The sequence below is a fragment of the Ursus americanus genome, chromosome 5, assembly GCF_024610735.1.
Source record: "Ursus americanus isolate L20-20 chromosome 5, mUrsAme1.1.p, whole genome shotgun sequence".
Lineage (NCBI taxonomy): Eukaryota > Metazoa > Chordata > Mammalia > Carnivora > Ursidae > Ursus > Ursus americanus.
This window is the reverse complement of record NC_142131.1, coordinates 54,306,902-54,326,859: the sequence shown is the minus strand read 5'-3', so window position 1 is coordinate 54,326,859 and position 19,958 is coordinate 54,306,902. Positions and strand designations below refer to the sequence as shown.

Here is a 19,958-nt window from a genome sequence, read left to right as displayed (position 1 = left end):
GCACCAGAATCCAAATCAGGAAAGCCCAGGGCTGGGGTTGCCGTGGCAACCTGCAGCAGGCTCCCAGCCCAGCACTCAGCCTCTGTGGGGTGGGGGCCCGGACGCGCCAGGCTGCCTCCGCAGTGCACCTCGGCTGGCTGACACGAGGGAGGGGCTAGGGCACGGAGGCGCACCTCTGCCCTCTCAGGTGGGCCTGGGCTTCTACTTCCAGCTTTAGGGAGATCACCCCTCTCCAGGAGTGAGGCCCACACCCAAGTGCCCTCCAGAGTGCCGCAAGCTACCCCCAGTCCTCCCAGCACCCTGGTCCCAGCACCGATGGCTCCAGCCCAGCCCATAAGTTGCCGGGGCTGACAGGGCACCACTGCCAGAGGCCTCAAAACTATTTCGGGGACCAGGAGGCAGTGAGATGAGCCCCCAGACCTTCCCTCAGAGCCTGGTGGGGGAGGGAACGAGCATGGGTGCCCGACCCTGCTGTAGTGCTTTATGCATGTTTCCTCACACTTAATGGTACTCCCCTGTGACAGTTGAGAAAACAGGCTCAGGGGAAGGTAAATGACTTGCCAAGGTCACAGAGCTACCGGGTGGGAAAGAGCTGGGTCCCAGCCAGGGTTTTCCAACTCCTGAGCCCAGACCCTTCCCATGGGGCCTATTACTGGATGCCCTGGGCTGACCATCCACCGTGTCATCAGGGGCCCCTCAGATGCCTATCTACCCAACGACCTGGGGGCTCCTAGACATGTTCCCCCAACCACAGGACTGTGTCCAGTCTGCACAGACACACAACAGACAATGGCCCTCAGGTCTCCATTTAATGGCCAAGCCAGCACTGCTCAGATGATGCCCAGGCCCCAGTAGGGAAGTCCTCCCTCCTGGCTGGTGTTCCCTGAAGAGCCCACCCAAGCTGGTGCCCGTCAACCTCACGAACGTCCCGGTCCAGTCCCGGTGTCGGGGAGCAGCCTCATCTCAGCTCCTTCAGCAAGCTGTCGATGGAGCCCAGCAGTTCCCGGAAGTATCCCTCATCCTCGCCGTCTTGGAGCTCCAGCGTGGCCAGAGCCTGATACTCAGCCTGCAGGCTGACCAGCGTCCTGCTGAGCTGTGGGTCCTGACGGTAGCGGTCCCGGCAGGTGGCCAGGAGGGCGCCAAGCGTCTGCAGCACCTTTTCTCGGGCATCATGCTCGGGGAGAGCCAGGAGGCGGGCGGTGATCTCGCACCAGCCCTGCTCCCGCAGGCCCGGCAGGAGGTGGACCTGGCGGTACTGCTGCAGCTTCTCCGGGGACGCCTCCCGGGTCAGCTCAGCCTCCTCCTCAGCGAACATCTGTCACCCGCACGTGGGTTTGGGGGAGAGAACACACAGACAGCAGTCAGGGCCGCCATCCAGACAGGAAGGCAAATGGCTAACATCAGTCCGCCCCGTCTTCCTCCATCCTTCTGGGCCTCAAAGGCCCAACATGGGAGAAGGCCAGTTGGATTCACGGCTTCACACACGCTCCCCCACCCATCCATCCATAGGTCCATTTGTCTGTCCATCCATCCATTCATCAAAAACAGCTGTGCAACATGCCAGGGAAACCAAGATGGAGACACGAGCCCTGCCCTCAAGGAGCTACTGAATAGTCCCTAAGTAGCACGGTAACTTGAGGTCAGCAGTGTACTGCTGAGGCCAACAGTCTGGCTTCCATTTCGGCTCCAGCACTGACAGCCGAACGGCCTTGAGCTGGCACTGCATCATCTCTTATGCGACGACATGAGCCCTTCAGGACCACTGGGACGACTCACTGGCGTAGTGAGCACACACAGCCAGTGCCCAGCACACAGCACACCCGGCCACGGGGGCTCGGGTATCAAGGAGAGTTACACCGTCTACACAGCAGCACATGGCAGCCACACAGCAGTGGCAGCACCATCCTCCCCTCCGCTAGACCCAAAGTCTGCCCCAAAGCACCAGGAGGGCAGGGACCGCGGACCTAGACCAGCACTAGGCAGGGCAGACAGCCAGAGAACGCTCGTGGAAGGAACCAGTGGGTGGGGCACCCGTGTCCCTTCAGCTCCAGGGAGGCAGGAGTGGATGTGGACTCCTGACCAGAGGCCAGCATCTCATCTTCTCTGCAGAAGCAACAACCTGAGAGGTGGGTCCACTTTCCATGGTAACAGTGTACCTGCTACTTCCCATGATACCCTCAGGGTGGGGGGCACCTCGATGGCAACCTGACACGCCTCCACCTCACGCAGCTCTGGAGCCAGCCCCGGATCCTTAGTTCTTCATTCTTCCTGAGGAACCACAAGCACAGAGAAGCCCCGACTGCCTCAAGCACAGTTTGGCTGACATCTGGCCTAAGCTCACTGGCTGAAACTCCTCCACTGCCCTCCCTGCCTGCAGACGGACAGCTATCTCTGTCTCTCTGCGGAGAGAGACACCAGTGTTCACAGCACCCCAAGCCTCGAGGCGAGCTCCGGGGGCCAGCAGGCTCAAGTAGCTCTCGGTGATATGCCGAGGCCATGGCACCTGCCACACCAGGTCTGGGGGCAGCAAAGAGACACCTAATTCACCAGAGGAAAGAGGTCAGTTTCTCCTGGGAAACACCAAGCGGACATGCAGGTCCTTCTCCGGGTTTGCGGGCCTGTTGCCAGAAAGTCAACTGTGCACAGGCCTTATTAATCGGATGTGAGCACCGCATGGCTGCCCGCTGTTCTGGGCTTCTGCAGCTTGGAGAGAAAGAGGGAAAGAGAGAGGGGGGAGAAGGAGAGGGAAAGAGGGGGAGAGGGGGAGAAAAGGCAGAGAATGAAAGACAAGGCAGGCCCAGAGAGACAGGGAGCGCCAGAGAGTCAGCGCACACACCACAGCAACTAGCGGCCGGAGAAGCAGTTCCGCACAGCTCTGCCCCTCAGTCTGAGGCAGGGCAGGGAGGCAGTGGTGCCGGCAGCTGCCCACCCTGCCCCCGAATCCGCAGTCAGCTGTTCTGGGGAGAGTGTGGCCAGAGAGACAGCTGAGAAAGCTCAGCGAACTCACTCTGCAGCCGCTGAATTCCAAGTCCAGACCTGGCTGTTTGCACTCTCTTCTTAATTAAGACAGTTTTCAGGCTCACAAAGACCGAAGTGGGCTGGGCACCAAGTCTCCTGCCAGGTGGCAACAACAGGGTTCCCTGGGCCCCTCGAGGACAGCCATTCTGAGCCCCTGCCCAGGTGAAAGCTCCCAGAGGAGGCGCCTCCATGTTTCTAGAATCTAAAGATCTAAAGATCACGTTTCTAGAATCTAAAGATACAGCATCATTCCAGCCTCTGGGTAACTGGTGTTCCGGCTGCTTCAAGGGCCCCAGACACAGCTGCTCTGTTCCACCTGCTCCCCATCACCCCACCCTAGGCTTTAGCCAAATAACCTGCCATTCCATGAAGGGTCTATCCTGGCCATTTCTGGCCCTCCATCACACCGCCGCCTCCACCAGCACACTCTGCCCTCGCCCCCGCCCCCCCTCCCCAGCTCCTCACCAGCCCTCAGGTTTCAGTTTAGCTGTCACTTCCCACAGGACACCCTGAGGGCTCAGAGATTCTGGGTGCGGGGCCCCAAGGAGGAGCCGCCACAGCCTCCCTGTGTGCCCAGCACAGTCTGGCACGTTCTCTTGGGAGCACCATTAGGAGGATGGAAGGCGGGACGGAAGAGGCCAGGGTCAAAAGGCGAGAAGCAAAACAAAGCAAAGTGACACAGACGCAGCACAGGTCCAGGCACTCACCTTTTCAGTGATCAGGTCATACAGCAGAGTGACCACGCGCACGGCCAGCACCTCGGTGCCCTTTGCCCGCACCAGGCTCCTCAGGACCTGCAGCCCCCCCAGTTTCAGGAACTGCTGCTGGGCGTAGGGGAAGTGTCGCAGTAGGGAGCACAGTGCAAACAGGACCTGCAGAGGGTGAGGAGCCACATGGAGCCCTCCTCCAGGGCCTAGCAAAGGCGGCCAGAGGTGCCCCCAACGACCCCAGCCCAGCCTCCATTCTCCCCGGCCTCACCCACCCCCTCAGGTCCAGCTATACCCCAGAACACAGGTCTGTGAGAGCCAGAAGAGGGGTCAGACACCTTTAACGTTGCCCAGCGGGCAGACAGAGGCCCAGCACAGGAAGCCAGAGGGTGGTAGCCCCGACTACCACGGGAGCTGAACCTAGGCCTCCAGATGCCTCGGCAAGTTGCCATGCCGCTTGAGGTGAGTGGGACCTCTCCCTCTATGCCATCCAGTGGATGCATGACCACTCAGGTCCCCAAGGGTGACAGGCACAGCCTGAAAAGGGACCCTTGCCCTGCAGGCTCCACAGATGTGCGAGGGGCTGGGCAGGAGGAAAGGAGCAGATACACACCTTCTTCTTTGCAGGGAGAGGCTGCTCCGTAGCCAGGATGACCAGCAGCTTCTGCAGGGCTCCCCCCTCGATGGCCTCTACTTGGACCTTTGGGTTGCTGGGAGGAAAGCACAGGACAGCATGGCACTGCACCCCCTCACCAAGTTGGGGGCACGCCACTGTGCTCAGCCCAGGGACCTGGGTGGTTAGGGGATGCTAATGCACCAGCCATCCCCTGGGGAAAACTAAGGTGCCCAGGGGAGGCTTCCCACTTGGGACAAGCTAGGACTTAGCTGGGTGAAGAGATAGAAGGGCTATACATCTACCAGGGTACAAAGGTCTATGACCAAAATGACAGGGTCAATGGCTCCCACACTATCCTGCCACCCAGGAGCCAATGGGCTGGAGTGATCTGGGAAGGGAAATCACCTCCATTCTTTTAAGATCTCCTGATGCTAAAGGTGCTACTCAGTGTCCCACCCACAGAAGTCTTCCTTCACACTCCCAAGGCCTACAGTGGGTCTTCTTCCTTCCATCACCCCCAGCAATCATACACTGGGGGGCAATTACTAAAAGGTCTGTTCTCCTCTGAGCATGAGCTCCTCCAGGCCACACGCTGGGACCCCCACTCCTCTTTTCTTTCCTGGGTGGAGCACACAGACAACATGTAGTCAACACTTGTGGGAAAAATACAGCAAGAACGAATGAGATCCAGGGAGCCTCTTAACCTGAGCAGATCCTAAAACAGGACCAACCCAGATGCCTCCCCACCACGAGAGTAGCTCCTGCGATTGCCCCCCTGTTCTCAGCACTCAGCACACAGCCTATGTCATGAGGCCCAGGAAAAGAGGGCCAGATGTGCACAACCAGGACTGTACCAACCCACACACAGCAACACTGTAACACTCAAAGCCTAGAGCTGCCTCTCCAACTCCTCTCCCCATTCTAGGCTGGAGAAAGAGCGAGGAGGTTCAAACATTCAGGCACAACTCTCCTGGATGAAAGCACAGGGGCCCGGCTGGTGAGACCTCCACAGGCCAGGGTGCCAGGCAGGAGACATGTCTGGGAACCTCTTGCTTTCCAAGATCAATTTAGTGATCAATGGAGGAAGTATGAAGCATAGGGACCTGTGTAGTTAGGCCCTCGAGGGAGGTCAAGGCTCCCTCGCCAGATACTTAGGAGGCCTCAAAGAAAGGTGGCGGGTTCCTGAAAGCCTGAGGAGAGGAGGGGTAGGGGCCAGACCAGAGGTCACAGAGTGGCTGTCACACTCACCCAGACAGCCCACAAAGGGCACCGAGTCTCTTCTTGGCTCTGGTTGCTTCACCTTAGCAAGCCACCAGCTCCCTGGAGACCCAAAGAGCACATGTTCCTCCTAGCCCCAACCTTGGCAAGGAGCCCTCACAGCATCGTGGAGAGTGAGGCAGGGTCTGAGACCCAGAGGAAACCGGAGGCAGGTAACAAGAGAGTTCACAGTGCTGCTTGCAGGAGGGGGCCTGCCACACAGCAGGTGCTCCGTCAAAGCTAGCCCAATGGCATGGTGATGGCGCCCCATCCTACCAGGCATCAGCTTCAAGCTTCAAAGAAGAATCAGCACACTGAGCCAGTTTTCCTGCTGTAAATGGGAGGCGCGTGGGTCTCTCTGCATCCTCTCAAGCCAGAAAGGACGTGCAGGGTGGGTGCCAGCCTGTCCCACTGCAACTCCACTGGTGTGTCTCAGGAGTAGCCTGGAGATGGGCCAGGGCCTCTGGGGAAGGGAAGCTGACAGCTCCTCTCCAGACAGGCAGGTGGGCACCAATGCAGGGGGGCCGGGGAGCTGTGCCTCTCCCCTGCCCCCTGCTCCCCCCACTTGAGAAAGGCAGCTGCTTCATCAAAGCGTGAGCTAATTAAGACTGTCTCTGCCATCATGTGCCTGAGGAACGCTCACCCGCAACAGGCAGGGTCTTTTCTAGGAAAAGACGACCATGCTGAGAAATTCACACAAACGTCAAACGCTGACTCCCAAGGAAGGGGGGCTGCGAGACCCAATATCACATCAGCCTCACAGGGAGCACCATCCCTCACAGGCCCACACAGTGGCAGGGACAAGGTCCTCCAAAGAAAGCACATGGAGCTTTGTGCTTGTCTACAGATCTGAGAACAAGACCTAGATGTGAGATAATCACCCAACCAACCCTGGAAGACGAGAGGTGTTCTAGGAGATCCACTTGAGCACGCTGGGTACAGGGACCCGCCGGGGCACCACCCAGAGAAGCAGCCCTGTCACAACATGAGGCAGTATTGGGAGAGAGAGGAACTGTGCTCACCCATGTCTCACTTGTTAGGAGGAGAGAGAAGGCTCAGACCCTTAAAGGAAGCAAAGCACCGACAAGAAACTAAGTAAGAGAGCAAGTACCATGTAGGCAAATCCCTAGGATCGTCCAAAGAGAGAATAAACTGACTGGGAGGGAAGGAAAGACACCAAAAGCCAGTAAGAGATATGGCTTCCCTGGTACTTCTCAACCACGGGAGCCCCGATGTAAGTGACAGAGGGCCAGACAGCAGCCTGTCCTAGGAAAGATGTAGAGGCGAGCCGCTGCTAGGCAGCCGCTCGGGGAAGCCCCCACATGCAGGACAGGTCTTTGGGGAAGCTCAGCCAGCTCTCTGCCACTGAACAAGCCAGGATCCACACATAGGAGAGAGACCACACCACTAGATCTTACTTACAAGTTACAGAGGGAATGAAAGATATACAACATTAGGCCAGGCCAAGTGGCTCTGAACCTAAGGCTGGTGGGGGTGCTGAGAAAGAACCGGAAGGCCTGGGCTAGAAGAGCCAGGAGGGCTGCACTGGAGAAGAGACACTGCAGGAGGCTAAAGAAGATAGCTTATGGACAGGAGGAAGGGCAGGTGCCCAGGGAACAGCATGAGTGTGTGTGGAGAGGCGAGACCACTGAATGAAGAGCTGTCCTAGAAAGTCACGGAAATGGGGTCAAGAGGTGCAGCTGACAAGAAGGTACAGGTCAGGAGGCCATGCTGCTGATAGTGCCAAGGAGGTCTGCTGGCTGGGACCTAGGAGGGGTGATGCAGGACCCAGACCCCACCCAGTAAGCAGAGCCTGCTCCTGCTCCTCCTGCCCCAGCAAATACCAAACCTGAAATAAAATGAAGATTGGTGACAAGCTCCTTCAAGCCACACAGACACCAGAGAGGGCCCAGGAGCAGGGTCTGCCTCAGGACAGTGGTCCTGGGGACAGGAGATGAGATGGCGGAACCTTGTGAACCAGGCACAACTTATCACTCCCAGGTCGGGTTGGCTGTGGCTATGTGGTGTGAGCTTGTATCTGCCCAGCATCCCTTCCGTCCCACCTCCCAGTACTGACACACTTGCCTCCCTTCCTTTGAGACGCTTCTCCCTTTCCCACTCCGGTCCTGATGGGGTGGGTCCCAACTCCCTAAGCCACAGTGAAGGGCTTGTGGATTGGGTGCTGGTCTGTCATAGCCCGCCACCACCATGGTCTCTGTGGGTCACCCAGGACTGGGCAACCAGAGCCCTGAGTCTACAATGGAGTCAGGACAAAAAGAAGTTCTCTTCTCCGTAAGCCAGGAGCACCTACAGTCATGAAGACAGTTGCCGGGTCCCAACCCATTCCCAAGGAGAGAAGCTCATTAAGGTAGGACAGAACAGAACTCACACAGAAAGAAACCAGAGGGAAAAAGCAAAAGCCCAATACTTTGCTACTTGCTGAAATCATTTTTATAAGGCAATAAATTTACTTTCTCATCTGCAGCAGAGTCCTGAAGAACTTGAGTGAGGAGAGCAGGACCATCAGCTAAACATGGGCCTGTGGCCAAGCATGGCCTCAACAGCCCTGGACCTTTCCGCCTGTCTAACTTAAAGGTGCCCATGTGACTCTGGGCCCTACCCCAGGCTTCAGTGGCGCAATACTCGCTTCAGGGGTTCCATATAATACCCCCTGAAAACAGTCTTTTAGTACTGCCCAACTGAGGGGCTAAGGAACACAGCAGAGGGAAGGTGGGGAAGGTAGAGCTTGTTTTTCCAAACGACACTCAGTCCAGCCAGGCAGGGACAGGTGAGCTGGGGACTGGAGCAATCCACTGTGGTGGGGCAGGACCAGCATGCTCTCAGAGCCTCTCCCTCCCCTGGCAGCTCAGCCTTGGGCTCTGAATGTTCATTACTCTGTGCTTTGGGGGATGAAATGCCCCAAAGAGTTGAGTGAGGTTAGGGGATGTGCAAGGGCCAGGGCCTGGAGAACCCTTGGTGGCAATCCTGTCAACAAAGCGCTGATAATCTTGGGCAAGTCCCTTCATTTTTGTTTCCTCACTTAGGAGGCTGAGCTAAAACTACCTTGTGTTAAAGGTATAACAGCTAACGAATGCCAAAATGCAGCCAGCGCAATGTGATGGGAACATTCCAATTATGGTGGGTTTGCTACAAAGAGCCCAGACCATATCTTCGAGAACACAGATGCCCCGGGCACATATATGCTGGCCTCATCCCCCTCCCAGCCCACAGACTCAGGACCAGAGCTGTGGCCCATGCAGGGGGCAGGGCGGAAAGGTGGTTCCTGCTGGCTGGAAGGTGGGGAGCCTGACAGTTGGGGATTTGAGTGAGTTAAAAGGGCAGGGGCCTGGCTTGCCTCTCAGCGACATCAGTGGCGCTGGTGTGCTCAAAGTCAACAGAAGGATATTAAGGACGTAGCTCGTCTCCGACGAGATAAATGAGACTAAACCTTGTTCAGGGCTAAGCCGGCTGGACTGAATAAATACCATTAGCACTTGGATTACTGGGATGTTCACAATCAGCAGGCAAGTCAGCTGTCTGTGTGCAGAGGGATGGCAGCAGCTGCTACTTTGTAAATCTTGGGTGGGGCTGGGGGGGTAGATCACAGAAATGGAAATGATTACATTTGCAGAAACCAAACAGTTTGGGTCAGGGTGACCGATGTAGGCAATCTGCCAAGGGTCAGAGATCATATTTCAGCTAAGCAAAGCTGAGCAAGTGTTGGGGGGCAGTCTGGGGGAAGGTGGTTCAGCTGATCCCAGAGTGTACAGCCAACCCCAGCCATGGGCCCCATGACAGCGCTGCCCATGAGTTGCCCTTCTCCCTCTCTGGCACTCAGGACGGGCCATGTAATTTTCAGGGCCAGCGCAAAACGGAAATGTGGGGGCCCATGTTCAAAAACTCTTAGAAACCTCAAGATGGAAAGGGCAGGGCATTAAACCAAGCACAGGCCCATTTCAGGGTAGGGTCCCATGCAACTCTAGGGTCGTACAGCCACAAAGCAGATGCTGCTGACATTAGGGCCGTGTGCACAGGAACAGGAAACACACAGAGATCCTGTTTGGGGTGAAGTGGAAAGCGAGGACTGAAAAGGGAGTTCAAGAAACTGGAAAAGGAAGAAGACTGGAAAAGGCAGACTTCTGGAATGGAAAATAAGGGTTAGGTTGACTCATTACCTGGGGCTGAATAAACACCAAGGTAAAACCCCCAAAGCAGAGCCTGTGTCCTCCAGAGTCCCAGTCCCAACCTAGACTCTAGGCTTGTCCATGCATCGGGGTATGCGCTCTCTCATGAGTCTCGCTATATTTCTAAGTAGGATTTCTAAGTAGGATTCTTTTTTTCATTCTCTTAATAACAGAGGGAAAAAACTGCCATTGCTGTGAACTACCACCTGAGAAGAATCCACGCAGTGTGGAAAGGGGGCATATCTCAGGGGAGGACATGGTCAGGCTTAATCATTTGCAATCCTGCCTGATGGAAGTGGTACCTCCTCACCTTCTTGCCCAGAGAGAAAGATTCCTTCTCTGCTGGCCTCACCTTGTCTGTGCCCTAGTGTGTGGCCTTGATCTGTGGAACACAAGGATTTGCAGAATGTGCAATCTTGAAATAGGCAGTTCGTTAGGGATCTATATTAGCCTGCCGTCTAGGTATTAAGGGGGTAAGCAAGCAATTAGTCAATCAAGAGATGGACAATTACCAACTTGAATAAAAAGAGAACAGGTTCACCAAAAGAATAAATACTACATACAACCCTTCCACATGAAAGTGAAGCCACCAGTAGAATCAAAACATCCAGCCTGTAACGTGAGGCCCATACCACAACTGGGACGATGGGAACCACACTGGGCCACTTCAGAAGTTCCAGCTGGACACGGGGGAAGGGAAGGAGTACCACTGGACCCATTCATAAACAGTTCACAACCAGAAGCCAGTCGTGTAAGCAAATGTGGGGCAGACACAATTCACCACAGTGATAGTGCTCACAAGAGTATCTCTAAGAGGCCCTCTGCACGTGCGTGCACGCACACACACATGCACATGCACGTACACACAGATCAAATGCCCACTTCTGGAAAGAGAAACAGGGCCTCAGGGGGTGTAGCCCCAAAGAACCTTAACAGACATCTGCTAGCTCTCACACATAACTCCACATCACAATCACCAGGGACACTTTTTTGTTTTGTTTTCCCCTTCATTGGTTTCAGACTGGGCACTTTAAAACTTACAGAAAATTACACAGAAAACTTACAGAAGAGTTACAAAAGAGTAAAAGAACTCCCATTAAGATTCACCAATTGTTAACAATTTACCACACCTGCTTTTTAATTTTCTTACTATTTATATTTAGACGTATTATTTTCTCTCCTGAAACATTTGAGAGTAAGTTGCCTCTTTACCCTTAAATGTATCAAGTGTGTCTCCTAATTAGAACCACAGCACAATTACCAAAATGAGGAAATTAACGTCAATATATGATCTCCAGATATTCAGATTTTACCCACCCCCAAAATATCCTTTTTATAAGAATAATTTTGGTTTCGGGTCCAATCCAGGGCTTGGCACCATGAATTCAGCAGCATGTCTCAAGTCCCCTCTACCCCGACACTCCCTTCTTAGCCTGTCCTTGTCTTTCATGACACTGACAGTTTTGAAGAGCGCAGGCCAGTTGCAGAACATTCCTGAGTCTAATGTTTTCCCATGGTTAGACTGAGGTTACCCATGTTGGCAGGAACACCGCAAAAAGCACTGTTGTGTTTTTCTCGGCGCATCTTATCAGGAGGCACGTGATGTCAGGGAGGGCCACTATGGGCCGTGTTCACTCGGATTACTGGTCACAGTGGTGTCTGCCAGATTTCTCCATTATGAAGATGCTATTTGTCCCTTTGAAATGAATACATATTTTGTGGGGAGACACACTCTGAGATATGAAGACAACCTGTTCCTCACCAAACTTTCACCCACTGGTTCTGGTGTTCACTGATTATTCTTCCTCAAAATTATTATTACTGTGATGTTTGTCAAATGATGATATTCAAACTCGATCACTGCTTCTACCTGTCTGTGTTGGCAGTCTGTGAAAGAAGAGGCTTTTTCTCACTTACTCATTTCTATCAGTACGGATTCATGGATTCTTAATTAATCTACGGGTTATAATCCATTTCTATCATTATTTATTTTGATGCTCACATTATCCCTGATTTAACCACCAGAGCCTTTTCATACTGGCTTCTGTGTCTTTTCTACTTATTTCCATCATTCTCTAAGCACGTCTTTACTTTCTGGCCTAAGATGTTCTTGCACAAGATATTGTACTTCAGCTGTACCAGCTGTAGAATCAGCCACTTCACCAATGAGCACTTGGGGCACTTTTTCAAAATTCTAACAGATTCTAACCCCTACCCTACACAGACTGAATCAAAGCTTCAGCAGATGAGGCTCAAAAAACCCGATTTTTCATAAATGTTCCACCTGATCCATACTGACATATCTGGCACTGATGTGAGGGCCAACATTTGGGATAATTAGAACCAATCGACAACCTTTTACCTGGTATAGCACGCCTGATAACTGACTGTCCAGTATTTGAAGACTAGAGCAATAGGGGGCTCCCCATCAAACAAGGCAGCTTTCCGCTGCCTTGAATTTTAAACTCTTCTAATTGCTTGAAAAATGTCTTCTGATAAGGAGCTGAAATCTGCTTTCATGAAGCTTATTTACACACACTGGTCCCAAGTCTTCCCTCTCAATATAGAGAGGGTCATTTGACTCTGTCCTGACAGGTACCCCTTCCGAAGCTTAGGGATAATCAACTGCCCAGAGAAAGCTCCCCTCAAAATCTGGCAAACCTACCTGCAGGGCTCCCGCTTGGCTAACCCCTCCAGAGTCCAGTGGGCCCAGCTGCCTCTGCCCCAGGATCGCTCTGCAACTAATGCCTCAGGTCACATACAGGTGTTCGGCAGTAGTGTTGCAGAACTGACTCATACTGGGCCTGCCTAGATCCAATCCCCTGAAAGCTGTTCACATGATGAGCCCAGGGTTCTCCAACATGGCCCTGAATCTAAGTACAGAAGGCAAAAACCAAGTTACCAAAGGGTATGGGTAGTAGGACATCATATATTTGTCTCTCAGTGGTAGGATTTATTTTTTTAAACAATATGCGCTTTTATAAAATTAAGAATTCAGTAACAAGATTTAAAATGTCACTTTGCTACCCAAGCCCTTCATCCTGGCATGTCACTATACCTTGGGATCCTCATTCTGTCATACCCAGCATGGTAGTTAGCCCTTTCTGATCTGTGTCGTCTGTCCCCATGTCCTCATATAAGAATATGAATGCAGGTTGGGCAGGACAAGGTCTGATGTGAGATCTTTGGCACAAAAACAACACAGTCAAGACTCTGATGTGGACATTGAACCATTTGTAAACACACATCTATTAGGTCCGATTGTTCAAGGAGCTACAAATCCACATGTCTTTATCATAATTTCTCTACCTATTAGATTATCATGAGATTCTGATGAATGCTTCCCTGAAATGCAGTCCCTCTATGTAACACTCACCGAAGCTCCCAGGATGGCAAATCTTTCTGAAAAGGAAGTTCAAACCGGGAGGGAGCATGAGAGAGTCCTCTGGGGTGCTGACAAAGTTCTGTTGCTTGATCTGGGGTGTAGTTGCATGTGTGTGTTCACTTCCCCCCGCCTTTTGTTTAAGCCCCCCCCTTAAAGTTTAATATATTTAAGAAATCTCTACACCCAACATGGGGCTCAATCTCATGACCCCGAGATCACGACCTCAACTAAAACCAAGAGTAGGACACTTAACTGACTGTGCCACCCAGATGCCCCAGGAAGACCATTCTCCTTAAAAGAGGAGAGGCAAAACAAACCTAGAAGGGAGGACGGGGATGCCCTCACCTGCTGCAATGACTCATCTGCCAAAGCAGGGGGCTGATGCCCTCCTAGCCATACACGCACTCTGAACACTAAGCGCTTGGGGCAGGTCCCTTTGTTCTCAGCATCCCAGGTCTTACCCTCCTGGTATTCCTGACAGTGTTGTCAGAGCTTCACACCCTTCTCTGTTTGTTCACCTTTTTTCTTTTCCTTTTTTTTTTTTTTTAAGATTTTATTTATTTATTTGACAGAGAGAGAGACAGCCAGCGAGACAGAACACAAGGAGGGGGAGTGGGAGAGGAAGAAGCAGGCTCCCAGCTGAGGAGCCTGATGTGGGGCTCGATCCCAGAACGCTGGGATCACGCCCTGAGCCGAAGGCAGACGCCTAACCGCTGTGCCACCCAGGCGCCCCTGTTCACCTTTTTTCATCTCTTACACAGAAACTCCACTCTAATGTCTTGCTGTGCGGCCATGTTGGCCTCTAGGCATCTCCTCCCTTGTTCCCCGCAGTAATCACCTATGACTGCATTGAGCACATCTCACTTCTCAGACTGAGTCATCCTCCTTTTGAAGCTCTTGCCCAAACATCCTATCTGTCTGCTCCTGGACCTTCTACAATCTGCTTTCCCCCAAACCCAGAGAGTTCTGCATTTCCCTTGGCTTCTCCAAACATGGCCACTTCCTGCTAAGGTCCCCAACACTTCCACTTCACTGAACATACCCTTTCTGTTGCTCAGAATATCACGTCAGTAAGGCCCTTTTCCTTATGGTTCCCTTAATCATCTAAGAGATGAAACTGTCAGAAAAGTGAGTTAAGAATTAAAGCAAATCAAGAATTTATCAGAGTCTTGTTTTCTATCAAAGGAGATTTCCAACTGTTCAGAAACATGGAGACCCAAAGCGCCACACCAACTTGCTTGGGCACCAGAAAGCCTCTTCTACACGGAGGGTAAATCGCTGACATCTTATCCCGTGGTTAGTTTGTGTGTTCTTGGGTAGGCCAAGAGCCAGTGATTTTGACTTTTATTTCACCAAAAGCCCAAAACTCAGTGATAGCCAACTAGTGAATAAAAATTACTCTGGCGCCAGAGAGAAATGGGTTCAAGTCCTACTTTCCAGTGTTTTTATGTTGTGTGACTTGAACAAGTTACTTACTCTTTGGACTTTAGTTTCTATATCTGTAAACAGGGATTAGTAATATGTATCCCTTGGCATTGTTGTGGGGATGAAATATAATAATATATAAGGAGATTAGTGCAATTCCTGGCAAATATCAAGCATTCAATTAATAGTTGTTTTAACATAAAGTATTATACTATTTAATGAAAATTACTATTTTTATTTTTCTGCTAAGGAGTGCCTGGGTTTTTAGGCTTCTCGAAAGTAGGAGGGGCTACCTGTGGTTGGAGACAAAGAAGTACCACTTCCCACTGAGTGGCCCTGGGTTGTCATTCTCAGCTCCTCTGGCTACATGGACAAAGGCAGGGCAGAAAGAATTCATGGGGGAGAAAGGTAATTAACAAGCTAGAGGGAGAGATTGGGAGGAAGGATCAAAGAAGCTAATTAGAGCTGGCTAAAGGGAGGCCACAGGGTGGGTAACATTCAAGATTGAGAGCTAAAGAGAAATTATCTGTGGCCTATAATTATTCAACAAATGCCTCCCAGTAATTGTCTCAGGCAGTCTGAGGGAGGCAAGGTAGGAGTAACAAGGTTAAGCAGAAGAAAATTTAGACGAAAGCATATGGGAGATTTTTCACACAGTCAGATTTATCAAGTTTATTAGAGAACACAGAGAGGATGTTACTTGAGGTCATCTATACCAGCTGGTGGTTTATCTCCTTCACCCAAGATGCTGGGGGGACCAGAGCAGGCCAGATCCACAGGGTAAGAGGGCTACAGGGAAATCACCTACCAATCTTTGTTCTGAACCGCAGGCCATAGGCCCTTGGTGGCTCAGGAAGGAACTTCCTTACTTACCCAGCTCTTGCTCTCAAGGGCTCAGAAGAGTGCGCTGGGCAACCACTCACCCTTTCCTCCAACTTCCTCCTCCCCTTTATCAGAGCCAATGGAATCAAGCGGGGCCTGTTTGGCTTTTGCCACAAGCTGCAGAAATGTTTATGAATGAGCCATTCTTTTTTCCCCCAGTTTTATTGAGAAATAATTGACATACAGAGCCATCTCTTAACAGCAAAAGAAAAAGCAACAATCGTGGGATGGTCTATAGCTGAAAATGACAACACTGAAATGCTTCGTTTACAAGATTTGGAAGTCATATAGACTACAAATCCCTCTGCTGTACAACATACATAACAAGTCCCCAAAATATCCTTTGTTTGCTGAGGTTCTCCTCAGATATTTAAGGTTTCTGACAGTTTAAATATGGTGAACAATATGGTAAACCATTCAAATATTTTGCATCATTGGTATTTGGAAAGATCTTTATGAACAATTAGTTATGGTTCTGAGAGGGAGGTGCAGCACCGAGGCTCCTGGTTCTCTGTGGGGGGGGATCGACAGGGCCTCTCCAGCTAGCTCCATTCCGTGTGGCTCATCCCCTGGCTCAAGTAAGCATGGGTTTCCTGCCCCTAGCCACTTCTGTCACACTGTAATGGAGGAAAAAACTGGGTGGAGTGGGTCTGCTGACTCCCTAGTCAGGCTTAGGACTCCAGGTCAGGAAGGACACAGAGCTTCCCCTAACGCCTGCCCTTGCCTGAGGCCCGTAGGCCTGAGTCACCAGGAATGGGGGCCTAAAGGGAAAGAGAAGACTTCCTACTCCATGAAGATCTTTAAGAACTGGCGAAAAGCTCCAGTTCCTCTCAGCGTCTGCAGACAGAATGATGGATGGTTCCGTTTGTGAGCATGCTATTTGTCTGACTGAGGCTCTTTGTCCTGATGCTTGGTCAACAAATCCTGATTGGGCCCAGTGCGCACAGGGTCCTCAGCTAAGCAGCTTGTGGCCAGAGCAAAGAATGGAAAATAGTTCTTGCTCCTATTAGACAAAATTAACAGCCAACAAGGACATGCGGAGAGGTACTTTATTAGACAAGTCACTGTGCAAAAAAGTCCAATGTTAGGTGTAATCTGAAAAAAGGATGGCTTGACCAGGAAGGTACCCTGAAGAATGACCTAAGAGCAAAAGTCATTAAGATAGGAGGGAAAAGGTTACAAGTCTGTATGTATTACCCAAAGGAATTCAGATGAAAGTCTTTCTTCCCCCCAAAGAAAATGTTAAAAATCACCTTTCACAGACCTTTGAAACTCTTTTTCTAATAAATCGTTAAAAGGCCTTCTGCTGGAACCATTCTGATGCCAACAAAAAAGTTACGCTCATAAAATAGTTAATGTCAAAATGTAAATGGTTTGTTTAAGATACAGCAATTGTTGCTGAATCAAATACAAAATCTCTATGGCTTGAATAGCAAGGGAAACAAAAGGCTTGACGATTTAGTGCTCGTTAAAGCCTGTCTGGCTGAATTTTAGATTGCAGCTTAAAAGAAAAAACATTAAACCAGTTCAAGTGTGAACTGACATATGCACAGCAGTTTCCAGCTGCCTACAAACGGGCCAAGGACACAGCCTGGAATGTGACTTGCACACACCAAGGCTTGAGGGTGGGCGTGGTCCCACGCCGAGGTGTGCGGTAGAGCCTGAGGTGAGCAGAACCCCCAGCACCGGGACCCCGACTAGGCTCTCCCTAGGCTTTAGGTCAGCACTGTGGAAAGGGCCAGGCCCCCCGGCTCTTTCCTGCAGGAAGCCGCAGGTGCCGAGGAGAGTCAACCTCTAGGCAAGGCTGGCTTCTGCCCGAGAGAGGCAGAAGAGCAAAAGCGTTTGGCACTCCTTCCCGTTTTCTGGCCTTGCTTATCAGACGCTTCCACGAAGCCACACAGTAGGACTCTGGCCCTGTGAAATCTGAGACCAGCCTGGTGACCTTCACAGGCCTCAAGTTTGGACTTAGAAATAGTTCTTTGTGGTAGGTTTGTGGGGTGCTGAGTAGAACCTCTGTCTAAATCCTCTTGCCCACTGGGCTGTAAAAGTGCTTAAAATTTTACCGTCTGCGATTTCTTTCTTAGAGTCTTAACGATAATTCTGTCTTTCAGGTTCCTCTATTAAAATGCCAGTGCCCCTGGGTTGGGAGAAATGGTCATGTGTAAGTAGAGTGACCACATAATTTATTGTGCAAACTGGGACACTTTAAAGAGTGAAAGGAGGTACTATTAATTACTGCTCTAGGACAAGAGGTGTAAATGGAACATATGGTCACCTTCTGTATAAGGCTTTGTGTTAAGTTCTATGGAAGGTACAAAGGTAAATAAAGACCTTGCACAGGCCTGGACTCTAGACAGCGAGCTGAGGGGCTAAGGATCCTGGGAAAAGGATAAGGCCAGGAATCCATGGGAGGGGGACAAGGGCACCACGGAGGAAAACAACAGGGCAGGGTCATAGAAGGCAGCGTCACAGTGGTAAAGACCATGACTTCTAGAGCCAGACCTAATTAACCTGTCTTTGCCCAAGCCTCCTCCATCGGTAAAATGAAGATTATTTCAGAAGATTGTTGTAAGGATTAAATGAAATATTGAATATAACAGTTCCTGACATACCATGTTCACTAGGTGCAATAATAATAACATACCGGGGCCAGCCTTCTACGTAAAACCTCAGCTACTTCTACGAATGCCCCAATCAGAAGGTAGAGGAGAAGCAGGAAGAGAGAAAACCCCAAAAGGGCAGGCTTGGCTTCTCCTCCCTCTAAATGAAGCCCCAAGGGGCCATTCCAGGGCTGAGCGCAGCAGGGCCTCAACTGCTGCAGCTCTTGAGGAGGGCATGAGGTGTTGTGGGCTGCTCTCCTAGGCGCTCCCCTTTGGTCTTAAACTTCTCACACTGACCCAGCCCATCGCCAAAAGCCTCGTCTTCAACTCCTGGAGGCAAAGGCTACCCCCTGGCTTGCTATGCTCCAGCTCCCTGAGGGCAGGCCACAGAAAGAAGTGCCCTTCCAAAGTGATGGAGCCCTGTCCTAACGGTGGGGGATACTACCTGGTGAGTGGTGGGACATTCTTCTGGGGCTCCTGTAATAACAGAAATGCAAAACTAAGGGCAGCCCCTCACAGTCAGGAGGAGAATGAATTCTGGAGTGCTGTCCTTTCATAGCTCTCAAGTATTTTTCAAATGTTAAGTCAAGGGGCACCTGGGTGGCTCAGTCGGTTAAGCGTCTGCCTTGGGCTCAGGTCATGATCCTGAGGTCCTGGGATTGAGACCCACGTCAGTCTCCCTGCTCAGCGGGGAGCCTGCTTCTCCCTCTCCCTCTGCCTCCTCCCCAACTTGTGCTCTTTCTCTCTAATAAAAAAAAAAAAAGTTAAGTTACACAATCCTCATGACAACTCTATGGGGCAGATATTTTTACCCCCATTTTACTAATCAATAAACTAAGTCATAGAGAGTTAAGTACTTTTCCCCAAGGTCACATAGTGATGTAGTAAGTGGTAGAGTCCCGAAAGCTCAAGAACAGGAGCTAAGAGACCTGGATTCAACTGGGGGAACACCACAAACTACTAGCTGAAAGGCCAAGAAAGAGTTCTTATCAGAGCTTCTCAACTGAAGAAACTCTGTTACTTAACCGAAGGATCTGCCGTATCAAATGACTTGGGGCAAGTGAAATCACTGTAAAAGTGTTTAAATATCACGATGCCACTGCCAACAGCTGTCATCATCTAATTTTGGAAAGCTGGGCCCAGTACAGGGAAAAGGGAACCTGTCTCCAGCTATTCTTCCTGCTCTAGGGCCCTGGACACTCTGGCACAAGGTAAAGTAACAATTACACTAAAACGGTGGTTTTTAAGATGTGGTCTCTGGACCAGCAGTACCAGCATCACCCGGGAAATAATGTGTAATAAAAACTCTCAGGCCCCAAACCAGACTTGCTGAATGAGAAGCTTTAGGGGATCAGCCTGGCAATCTGTATTTTAACAGATCCTGGTTAAATCCTGTTGCTTCTCATGCACGCTTAAGTTTGAAAATTGTTGGCTAGAGCATGTCCCTGGACAGATGACAGGCTGGGCTCTCTGTAGCCTTGGCCAGGAAAGGCCTGCTTCAGGAGCCTGTGGCAGAGCCGGGCTTTTGCAAGAAGACCCAAGCCCTGAGGGCCACTGCCAAGATGAAAAGCTCCCAATAAAACCCAGACCTACATGGCCGCACTGATCAAAATACATTAAAGAAGAAAGTGAGAAATCTGACAAAAGGAAAACTCAGCTTCGGTGGGGGACAAAATACAACAATCTTCTGTGGGAGATGAGAAGCATAAAAGGGATGTTAGATGTTCAAAGAACCAAATGTCGAAACGACAAAAAAAAAATACAAGAATAAAGACAAAGTGTGGACATCAATGCCACATGGGCCTCCGTCTAATGATGGCAGTAGCAGGAAACAGCAGTCCTCCCAAGACTAAAAGCCTGCTCTTCCCCACCCCCAACATGACA

General features: G+C 51.1%; 1 protein-coding gene across 3 annotated transcripts in view; it reads right to left on the bottom strand.

The window, feature by feature from the left end:
- Positions 1–795: 795 nt before the first annotated feature.
- Positions 796–19,958, bottom strand: part of SIL1 (SIL1 nucleotide exchange factor) — a 249,518-nt gene continuing 230,355 nt past the window's right edge. For all 3 annotated transcript variants that reach the window (XM_045794580.2, XM_045794582.2, XM_045794581.2), the window contains 3 exons: positions 4,339–4,435; positions 3,726–3,890; positions 796–1,315 (listed from right to left, as the gene is read on the bottom strand). In XM_045794580.2, coding sequence (XP_045650536.1) covers positions 959–1,315; positions 3,726–3,890; positions 4,339–4,435 — 619 coding nt within the window. In that variant the 3' untranslated portion in view covers positions 796–958. The remainder of the gene's footprint in view (positions 1,316–3,725; positions 3,891–4,338; positions 4,436–19,958) is intronic.